The 10,713-nt window shown below is 66.7% G+C and overlaps 1 protein-coding gene across 3 annotated transcripts; it reads right to left on the reverse strand.

Annotated features, from left to right (window-relative positions):
- On the reverse strand, positions 1–7,595 carry CEACAM19 (CEA cell adhesion molecule 19). Of its 3 annotated transcripts, none has more exons than XM_037883227.2 (8): positions 7,458–7,595; positions 6,542–6,630; positions 5,389–5,754; positions 1,823–2,024; positions 1,413–1,465; positions 1,237–1,331; positions 914–952; positions 2–799 (listed from the first exon to the last, which is right to left on the reverse strand). In XM_037883227.2, exons 2-8 carry the CDS (start codon positions 6,591–6,593, stop codon positions 752–754), a joined length of 855 nt encoding a protein of 284 aa, XP_037739155.1. In that variant the 5' UTR covers positions 6,594–6,630; positions 7,458–7,595; the 3' UTR covers positions 2–751. The 3 variants fall into 3 exon arrangements, with proteins under 3 accessions (XP_043391463.1, XP_037739155.1, XP_043391462.1); XM_043535527.1 differs by having other exon boundaries at positions 1,823–2,039; XM_043535528.1 differs by lacking the exon at positions 914–952 and having other exon boundaries at positions 1–799; positions 1,823–2,039.
- Positions 7,596–10,713: the final 3,118 nt, after the last annotated feature.

Genomic DNA, 10,713 nt, shown 5'->3' on the forward strand with positions numbered 1-10,713 from the left:
AGCCAGAGCAGAGAAGAAGGGAGACTCTTGCAGAGGAACAAGGTTTAATAGTGGGGATGGTGGGGGGCGGGGTGGCCCCCCGCATCTGCTCCGAACACCAGCCTCCAGCTCTTCCTCCTGCAGTTTGATCCAGGCTCCAGCCTCGGAGGGACCCCAGCGCAAGCCCCGGGAGGCTGGGTTTGGGGGTGGGGGGTTCCTTGGAGATGATGATGGGGAGGATCCCCAAGTGCAAGGTCTAGCGTGGAGGCTGAGTTCTCCCGGGGGGTTATTGCTGCTGGGGGGGGTTCCCCAGGGACAATGTGGGGGTGTCTCTAGGGGTTTCCATGGATGCTGGGAGGGGGTCCCTTTGGGAGGGTCAAGGGTGCTGTGGGGGGTTCCCAGGTTTGCTGAGGGGCACCCCATTGGGGGGTGCTCAGGCTCTGCGTGGGTGGAGCTGCCCGTTGGGGTCCCTGGGAGAGTACCCCAGTTTTTCTGTGGGTGTTTCCAATGGTAGGGGGTTCCCCATTGGTGGGGTCCTTGGGGTCGGGGATCCCAATTGTGGGCTTCCTGCAGGGGGGTTCCCCATGGTGGAGGGGGCTCTCCAGGGGGTTCCCCGTGGCAGGGGCTCCCTATTGTGGGGACCCTCGGGGGGTTGCCCATGGTAGGGGGGTGTCCCTGTGTGGCTCCTCGTTGGGGGATTCCCCACGGCAGGGGGTATCCCTGGGCGGTTCCCTGTTAGGGGGGTTCCCCCCTGTGGACTCTGCGGCTGGCGTCACCTCTGGATCTGGGCATACACGGACTCCGCTCGCTGCAGCAGCTCCTGCCAGGGGAGAGGGGCCATTAGGGACAGACAGACGTGGGGGAGGATCCCAGACACACGGACCCTCCCAGCCCCTCATATCCAATGCCGGGGAGCTGAACTGGGGGGACTCACCATGTAGTTGGGGTCTGGCTGGGGAGGAAAGGGCATGGCCTGCAAGACGGATGGACATGGGGGAGGGGAGAGAGATTAGTTATAACCTGCCTTTGACACCCCCCGCAGCCCCCTCCAGGATTCCCCCTGCCCCCCAGCCCACTGGCAGGGAACAGACCCCAGGGAGAGGCTCTGACCCAGGAGCTTGTGGGGAAGGGGGGCAGGCTCTGTGGGGGGATGGGGAGGGCAGTACCTGGCAGTGATGGGGGCAGCATGCCAGGGTTCATGTGGGGCAGTGCCCATGGGGTCCCCAGAGGGGCAGTGCCTGGCCCCACCTCACTCACCGGGGGAGCTCGGGGGTCAGTTTCGGGGTTTCTCCCCTCTGGCTGGGGCAACTCCAACGGAGACTCCATCACCTCATAAATCGGCTCTGTGTCATCTGGAGAGAGAACTGGAGATAGAACCCAGGCGTTCGGGCTCTTGGCCCCACCCCAAACCCGGCATCAGGGCTGTGACTCACCCCTGGGAGATCTTGGTGGTTTCTTCCCTTTGGGATCCAGTTTTCCTGTGGAGCTAAACAGAGCCGGGAGCTGACATGATAATCCCAAAGGAATCCCCACCCCACCTCACCAGGAGAAAAGAACCCAGGTGTCCTGGCTCCCAGCCCCCCCCTCCTTTCCGCTCTAACCCACTACACCCCACTCCCCTTCCAGGGCCAGGGAGAGAACCCAGGGATCCTGGCTCCCAGCCCCACCTCAGCCCCCCCCCACTCTAACCACTAGACCCCGCTCCCCTCCCAGAGCCAAAGAGAGAACCCAGGCATCCTGGCTCCCAGCCCCACCTCAGCCCCCCCACTCTAACCACTAGACCCTGCTCCCCTCCCAGAGCCAAAGAGAGAACCCAGGCATCCTCCCCTGCCACCCCACTTACCCTCCGGCCAGGTCCGACCTGCGCAGGACGAGGTGGTAGATGACCACGGCCCCCAGAGCTCCGGTCAGCAAAATTCCAACCACGACCCCTGACACCACCCAGCCCAGGACCTGCGGGGTGCTGGGGGCCGCTGTGGCCGGGGGTGGCCCTGTGCCTGAGCTCGGGGGGGGCAGCGTCCTTGGGCCCAGGGTGGTCGCTGGGGCTGCAAGGAAGAGAGCTGGGGAGAGGTTAGTGTTGGGGGGGGGGCTGGGGCTTGGGAGGGACCCCAGGGAGTCCCTGTGGACAGAGCAGAGTCCTGGGCTGGGGGAATGAGGGGGGCTAGTGGGGTTTGGGGAGGGATCACTCTCTGGCTCCCCCTGGGGCTAAAGGGTTGGGGGTCAGCGGGGCAGTCCATGTGGGGAATGGGGGTCTCCAAGACTGTCCCGGGGAGGGGGGGGGAGTCTATGGGGGAGTCCCTGGAGGGATGGGGCCATGGGGGGGATGGAGAGGGGGATGGGGCAATGGGGGGGCTCTGAGGCAGTCCCTGGGGGTGTCTCTAACCAGCCTGCAGTCAACACCCTCCCATGGACCAGGCCTCTCGGCCGCTCTCCGGAGCAGGACGCTGGGGAATGACCAGCGCCCTGGCCAGGCCCCACCGCCGGTGCCGGCCCAACAGCTGAGTACCTTCCTCTTCCGTGTCTGTGCTTTGGGCCTGGAAGCGGAGCAGACCCAGCGGCTGACACTGCCCCCGTGCTCCGGCGCCTCCACCGGGTAAAGGCGTTCGAGCCGGTGCAGCTAGGGCTGAGGATCCGGAACCAGGAGCTGTTCCCAGCATTTGCCAACAGCCCCTTCAGCTTGAGGCTCTGTCGCCGCCCAGGGAACCTGCCCGCAAGGGCCTGCGGACAGCTCCGAGCGCGCCGCCTGCCTGCAGCCATGAGCGGCGCAGGGCCCATGGGGCTCTTGGCTGGCCGGGGGTTCTCTAGACAGGGGCTCGCTCCTGTGAGGATCTCGGAGAAGCCCGACCCCTGGTCTACACCCTACAAACCAACCCGCCCCAGCTCCGTGAATTTCACACCCTGAGCCCTGGAGTCAGGACAAGGGACCCCGGTGTGAACGCAGCTGAGGCCACGGAAGAATTTGTCCCCTGACCTCAGGGCCGCCGCTCCGGGGACTGGACTGACCAGGCGGACAGGAGCGTCTCTGCTACGCACTGCAGGGCCTAGCTGCGAGCTGGAGCGCAGACCTGCCGAGGAACCAGTGTTCAAGGCGCGTTCTGGGCCAGAGGAGCCGACGCATTTCGTGGTGCCTTAGAAAGCCAGTGGGGCGCGTAGCTCCGCTCTGCTCGTCACACCCAGGGCGACCCAGCGGGCTGGTCCGGAGCCCCACGAAGCCACACCCCAGAATTAAGCCAACCCAGCCCTGGTACAGGCGCAGTGAGAGGGGGGTTGTGAACATGGACGGACCAGCCCCTTCTGGCGCTGCAGGACGTGTCCGCACAACGGTGCCACCTTGCACTGGCCGTGCTGCAGAAGGCCGTGCCCGGGGCCGGGCAGGTGACCCAGCCGTGCGGCAGGAGTGGCGGCTGCCCGTGGAGACCCGCACGTACGACGTTCATCCTGGACGTCTCGCAGCAGTGCGGGGATAACCCAGCCTGGGAATGGAGCCCCGGGCCGCTGTCGGGCGCAAGTTCTTGCATCGCCGTCTCCGGCTGGCGACAGACCAAGCGAGCGAGTCGAACGGGTTTATATCACTGCAGTGCGACGAGCCATGGACCAAGGCCGGAGCCCTGCGCGCGGGGAAGGGACGGGCCAGAGAGACTCTGCAGAGAGCATGGCCTGCTGGCGGGGCAAGCACGGGCCGGGCACAGCACGGGCCACGGGAAGTCACTGCTCAAGCTGGTTGCGGCCTGGAACGGAGCCAGCAGGCAGCCAGCGCCTGGTCCCTCGTGCCCCACACAAAACGCGGTGGCTCATCGTGGTCATCCCAGCCAGGAGGTTTTGCACCGAAACTCTGGAGTTTCCCACTATCGCAAGATGCCGCAGAGGAGACAACTTGTTTCCTGTCTGGCTGAGGAGAGGGCACGGCTCACTTCCTGGCTAGACGCTTCAAACCCGGCTTTCCAGCTGGCCACAGCCGCTGTGCTGGGCAGGGAGCAGGCCAGACTGCCGAGCAGGAGCAGCGCTTGTATAAAACACCCTGTGCCTCACTGCCCCACGGCAAAGCGCCTCGCGGAGAGGCTGGCCCCTGAACACCCCCGCACTGGGTCACAGCTACCTCCTCACTGACGGCACCAGTTAGCTCTGCCGGGCCAGGCCCTGGCTAGAGACAGCTGCGAACTCCAGAGAGACTAGAAAGGATCCAGCTGTTCCATAGACAGCCCCAGCTCTCTCTGGTCACTGCAGGAGTGAGGGCAGAGCCCACCCATGCCACAACGGCACGTGCTTAGCTCTGGAACGTGTGTAAGCTCCTCGCTCCCAGCGATCACACGAGGTTTACTCTGGTCCCGTCTCCCGCGAGGGCTGCCTGGGTTACACGTCTCCAGCCGGGTGCGCCTGAGCGAAGCCCTGTGAAGGACTGAGCTCCGCGCGGCCTGTTGGCATCGCGCCGGCGAGTTTAGCCGTCGTGGTGTCGATGCGACTCTGCGTCAGTCAGTACCCCAGAGTGCTGAGGCTGGACAAGCTCATCACACGGCCCAGGCCGAGTCCAACAGGCAAAGCCGCTGCAAGAACCCAGCATCGAACAGAACCGAGCCTGGCACACGGACACAGATTCTGTGGCTCCCAGACCAAAAGGGGAAGAGGCTCCGAATCGGCTTGTGAGCTGCAGATTGCACCACCGAGCGCACAAGAGCCCCAGCCCGGGGGCCTGCGGCCTCCCTCACTGCCTGTTTCATGGGGTTTCATGCGCAATAGCCCTGTACGCGCGCAGCTGGCACCAGTGACTTGGCTCCATTTCCACATCTCCCTGGAGCACTGGCTGGGTGACTTCCCATAGGCAGCCCCGTGAGCCCCCTGGCAGACAAGCTGCTTTGGCTCAGGGGCTAGGTCGGTACCAAGTCACCAGCCCAGACCCGTGGAGTAGGAGAAGAACAGCTGCCTTTGAATGAAGGGAAGGGATTGATTGTCCCTCGATAACTGTCGCAGCTCTGCTGGGGCCCAATTCAGGCCGGCCCCAAGGGCCGCCCACCCAGCTGGGCTTCGCTCGCTGCCATGTCTCATTTGCTTTCAATGTTATTTTGCTACTAAACTCGTCCGTTTCTAGTAATTTTCTGGCCAAAGGACACGGAGCCAAAGAACAGCAGGAAAACTAGTCGAAGTCACCGGCTCATTCTGTTATTTAGCCCAGGTGAGTTTTATAACCTAGCCTGCCCACAGGTTCGTGGAGGGCTGTGGTTCTGGGGTCCCTCGGGGATGGGTGGATCCCTGCAGAGGGTCCCAGAGGGTGGGGTGTCTCTGGGATGTGATTTACCACCTACCTGCAGCCCCACACTGTTCCTCTCACTCCCCAGAGGGATGGACATGTTGGGGGGGCCTATGGGAGATTGGGGGTGTCTGGGGGAAAGGGCAGGCCCTTGGGGGGCCACTCACCGCTCACCCGCAGCTCCACAGTGCCCTTCTCGCTGCCCTGCGGCACCAGCTGGAGAGCCACCCGGTAGGTGCCGCTGTCGTTGGCCTGGGCGCCCCGGAGGAGCAGAGACCCGTTGGGAAAGCCAACCTCGCGGCCCGTGAACTGCACCCCATTGCGCTGGGGGCGGCCCTGCCCAGGGAAGTAGCTGAAGATGCGGGTGCTGCCATCAGCCAGCCGCCCCCGGTACCAGTCGAAGTGACGCAGGGGCTCCAAGCCACCTTCCACGGACAGAGTGACGTTCTGCCCCACGGACGGCGCCTCCGGGATCACGTGCACCACAAAAGTACAAACCACAGTGTGGGGACCCCAGCACAACAGGAGACAGCCTGACGGGTCAGGGGAGAGGGAGAGAGATGGTGAAGGTGCCCCTCACGCCCAACAGGCAGCCCCCTGCTAACACAGCCCTGGGCTCCCCTCCCCAGCTCTGCCGGTGCCCCTCACGCCCAACAGGCAGCCCCCTGCTAACACAGCCCTGGGCTCCCCTCCCCAGCTCTGCCGGTGCCCCTCAAGCCCGACCCGCAGCCCCCTGCTAACCCAGCCCTGGGCTCCCCTCCCCAGCTCTGCCGGTGCCCCTCAAGCCCGACCTGCAGCCCCTGCTAGCCCAGCCCTGGGCTCCCCACCTCCAGCTCTGCCGGTGCCCCTCACGCCCGACACGCAGCCCCCTGCTAACCCAGCCCTGGGCTCCCCTCCCCAGCTCTGCCGGTGCCCCTCACTCCCGACCCGCAGCCCCCTGCTAACCCAGCCCTGGGCTCCCCTCCCCAGCTCTGCCGGTGCCCCTCACGCCCGACATGCAGCCCCCTGCTAACCCAGCCCTGGGCTCCCCTCCCCAGCTCTGCCGGTGCCCCTCAAGCCCGACCCGCAGCCCCTGCTAGCCCAGCCCTGGGCTCCCCTCCCCAGCTCTGCTGGTGCCCCTCACTCCCAACACGCAGCCCCCTGCTAACCCAGCCCTGGGCTTCCCCCCACAGCTCTGCTGGTGCCCCTCACTCCCAACACGCAGCCCCCTGCTAGCCCAGCCCTGGGCTCCCCTCCGCAGCTCTGCCGGTGCCCCTCATTCCTGACCCACAGACCCCTGCTAGTCCAGCCCAGGGCTCCCCCTACTGCTCTGTGTCTCACCTGCAAACAGAACCCCCTTATATGGGATGTCCCAGAAACAAGGCCCTCCCATCCTCCCTGGAGGCAGGAGCAGAGGGGAGGGTCACAGTCTGTGGAGAGAGGAGAAGGAACCTGAGAGAGGGTCCCAGTCAGATGCCTGGGTCCTTTTGCTGGAGTGCCTTTGCCAAGGGTCCCAGGCTCAGCTCCTCTGATGGGCTTTGGATGCGGGATCTCTGCCAGCCTCCCACCGGGCTGCAGGGCTGCGGGGGCGATGGCACCACTCAAGAGCTGCTGAACCTGTCTGGCCCTGAGTCACCCAGTGCCTGGAACATGGGCTGGAGAGGCAGGTGCGGACTGTAGTGGGGAGAGAGCCCTGCGCACCAAAAATAAGGGAGGAGAACCCAGGAGTCCTGGCTCCCAGCCCACAACTGTGAGAAAACCCAGGAGTGCTAGGCCCCGCTCTAACCACTCTACTCCCATCCCAGAGCCAGGGATAGAACCCAGGAGTCCTGGCCCCCAGCCCCCACCAGCAGACCCCATCCCTTTCCCAGAGCCAGGGATAGAACCCAGGAGTCCTGGCCCCCAGCCCCCACCAGCAGACTCCATCCCTTTCCCAGAGCCAGGGATAGAACCCAGGAGTCCTGGCCCCCAGCCCCCACCAGCAGACCCCATCCCTTTCCCAGAGCCGGGGATAGAACCCAGGAGTCCTGGCCCCCAGCCCCCACCAGCAGACTCCATCCCTTTCCCAGAGCCGGGGATAGAACCCAGGAGTCCTGGCCCCCAGCCCCCACCACCAGACTCCATCCCTTTCCCAGAGCCAGGGATAGAACCCAGGAGTCCTGGCCCCCAGCTCCCACCACCAGACCCCATTACTTTCCCAGAGCCGGGGATAGAACCCAGGAGTCCTGGTCCCCACATGTAGGTGTCTGTGTCTTACCAAGTGCTGATCCCGCCCCCTCGGGGGGCCGGTGGTGCGGTCGGTCCGTCGGTCGGTCCGTCTCCTGTCTGCCTCCTTCACGGCAGCCTCCTCCCGTCTCTGACTCCCTCCCCCGCAGGGCCCGGGGCTGGGGCGGGACCTGCCCCCTTTGCCTGTTCGCGGTGCCTCTGCGCTGCTCGGGGGGGGGGGGGGGGTCGGTGCTGTCAGACCCCTCCCCGAATAACACAGACCCCGCCCAGCCCCCCGACTCCGGTCCAACCCCCCCGGCTCCGTTTCTGGCGGCTCACTGGGGAGCGGAGATCTCGGCGGCGGCGGGCTCCAGTCACACCCCGGGGCCCCGACCCCGCTGCCGCAGCTGGGGCAACCCGGCCCCTCCGGGCACCGCCCTGAGAAACTGGGGGGCCCTCCCCCCCCCATCCTCCTGGGTCAAGCCCCTCCCCACAGCACAGCGCCCCCTGCTGAGCCCCCTTCCCCCTGCCCACAGCGCCCCCTGCCGAGCCCCCTTCCCCACAGCGCCCCCCGCTGCTGAGCCCCCTTCCCCACAGCGACCCCCGCTGCCGAGCCCCCTTCTCCGCGGCACAGCACCTCCCGCTGAGCCCCAACCCCCTCCCCACAGCGCCCCTCGCTGAGCCCCCTTCCCCCTGCCCACAGCCCCCCTGCCGAGCCCCCCTCCCCACAGCGCCCCTCGCTGAGCCCCCTTCTCCCTGCCCACAACCCCCCTGCGGAGCCCCAATCCCTGCAGCACAGCGCCCCCTGCCAAGCCCCCGTCCCCACAGCGCCCCCTGCTGAGCCCCCCTCCCCACAGCCCCCCCGCCGAGCCCCAACCCCCTTCCCACAGCCCCCGCTGCCGAGCCCCCTTCTCCGCAGCACAGCACCTTCCGCTGAGCCCCAACCCCCTCCCCACAGCGCCCCTCGCTGAGCCCCCTTCCCCCTCCCCTCAGCCCCCGCTGCCGAGCCCCAATCCCTGCAGCACAGCGCCCCCTGCCGAGCCCCAGTCCCCACAGCGCCCCCCGCTGCCGAGCCCCCTTCTCCGCAGCACAGCACCTCCCGCTGAGCCCCAACCCCCTCCCCACAGCGCCCCTCGCTGAGCCCCCTTCTCCCTGCCCACAACCCCCCTGCGGAGCCCCAATCCCTGCAGCACAGCGCCCCCTGCCGAGCCCCCGTCCCCACAGCGCCCCCTGCCGAGCCCCCGTCCCCACAGCGCCCCCTGCTGAGCCCCCCTTCCCACAGCCCCCGCTGCCGAGCCCCCTTCTCCGCAGCACGGCACCTTCCGCTGAGCCCCAACCCCCTTCCGCACAGCGCCCCCTGCCGAGCCCCCCACCCCACAGCGCTGAACCCCCCTCCCCACAGGCAGCGCCCCCTGCCGAGCTCCCTCCCCGCAGCAGAGCGCCCCCTGCCGATCCCTAATACCTGCAGCACAGCACCCCCTGCCGAGCCCCCAGCCCCCTCCCCACAGCGCCCCCTGCCGAGCCCCCCACCCCTCTCCCCACAGCGCCCCCCGAGCCCTGGACCCGCTCCCAGCTGCACAGCGCCCCGGGCACTGCAGCCTGGCTCCGTGGGAGAGGCAGGCGGGAGCCCTCCTCTGGCCGCCCCCCCCGGCAGTGTCGGCGGGGGGGGGGGAGATTCAGGCTGCGCCTTGTCCCGCCTCCATCCAACCACCCACCCCGCCCGCTCCCACACGGGCCCTCGACCGACCCGGACCAATGCGCATTTCCGCATTTCGCCGCCAGGGGTCCTCACCGCTCCATGGAGGAACCCCCCACCCCCCCATAAAAGCTCTTCGCGTCCCTTGAGACGGGGCCGGCCGGAGTAGAGGGGGCCCTGAAGGACCCAGCAGTCAGGACTCCTGGGCTCTATCCCAGCTCTAGGCAGCGAGTGGGCGGTACCGGGGGCTGGGAACCAGGACTCCTGGGTTCTCTCCCTGGCTCTAGGAGGGGAGTCGGGGTCTAGGGATTTTTCCGGGAGGACGGGGAATCAGGACACTTCCAGCTGCCCTTTTGCATTCTCACACCACAGCTTTTTTGCACACTCACCACCATTCTCCTGTGATCACACTCACCCTCCAGCACTCACCACCAATTTCTGTCAGCTGTCTGTCCTTGCACACACACCCCCCTTTTACCCTCAGCACTGATCTTTCTACACTCATGCAAGGATGCACTCTCTGACCCTTCTTGCACTCTCACATACCCTGACACGTCCACCACCCAGTCCTTGCACACACACGCACAGTGGTGCACTCCCTGCCCAGCCGTGTGTGCTGTCACCCCCCTTTCACACTGGTGCATGCTCATTCTTGTGCTCCCCTGCAGAACAGAGCCTCTCAGGGGAAAGGGGGGGTTGCTGCTGGCCCAACCTGAACCCCCCCCCCGCTCCTTCCCTCCACCCTCCCCCACCTGTCCCCTGCCCAGTGGGGGATGCAGGATGCGGAGCAGGGACTTTCCAAACCCATCGCTTCTGGTAAATCGGATCCTGCTTCCAGGGGCGGAGCCAGGGAGAAGGGGGGGCTGTTGGAAGGAGTTACGGGGGGCGGGGGGAGGTGGGGGGTGCATGGACAGAGGGAAGCGGGGCAGAGGTGCACGCAGCTCTGAAAGCCTGGTGGTTGGGCCCTGTCCCTCTGGGCTGGGCCCGGGGCTGCTGGCTGTGCTCTGTTCGCAGGGCTTTGTGTGTCCTGCAACCCCAGTGCAGCTCCAGCCACCCTCCTGCAGCCAGCGCGGGCACCCCCACGCCGGGCACTTCTCACTCACAGGCACCCGTGGGACAGGGACCCAGCTGGGGGGGACAACAGCATCACTGCAGGGGGAGCAGTGGGGACGCAGGGAGGGGTCACTGCAGTGGGGAGCAGTGGGGACGCAGGGAGGGGTCACTGCAGTGGGGAGCAGTGGAAGTGGGGGCAGAAGTCACTGCTGAGGTAGCAATGGGGGTGGGGCAGGGATCACTGCAGGGGGAGCAGTGGAGATGCAGGGAAGGGTCACTGCAGGGGGGAGCGGTGGAGATGCAGGGAAGGGTCACTGCAGAGGGAGCAGTGGGGATGCAGGGAAGGGTCACTGCAGTGGGGAGCAGTGGGAGTGGGGGCAGGGATCACTGCAGGGGGAGCAGTGGGGACGCAGGGAAGGGTCACTGCAGGAGGAGCAGTGGGAACGCAGGGAGGGGTCACTGCAGGGAGAGCAGTGGGGACGCAGGGAAGGGTCACTGCAGTGGGGAGCAGTGGGAGTGGGGCAGGGATCACTGCAGGGGGAGCAGTCGGGGCAGGGGA

The sequence above is a fragment of the Chelonia mydas genome, chromosome 24, assembly GCF_015237465.2.
Source record: "Chelonia mydas isolate rCheMyd1 chromosome 24, rCheMyd1.pri.v2, whole genome shotgun sequence".
Classification (NCBI taxonomy): Eukaryota; Metazoa; Chordata; order Testudines; family Cheloniidae; genus Chelonia; species Chelonia mydas.

Bases quoted from the DNA above. Each gene is read 5' to 3' on its own strand.
- CEACAM19 (XM_043535527.1), bottom strand. From the start codon at position 6,593: ATGGGAGGGCCTTGTTTCTGGGACATCCCATATAAGGGGGTTCTGTTT. The intron at 1,466-1,822 runs GTAAGTGGGGTG...GGCTCTGTTTAG, and splicing joins AGGTCGGACCTGGCCGGAGG to CTCCACAGGAAAACTGGATC. The intron at 953-1,236 runs GTGAGTGAGGTG...TCCGTCTTGCAG, and splicing joins CTGACCCCCGAGCTCCCCCG to GCCATGCCCTTTCCTCCCCA.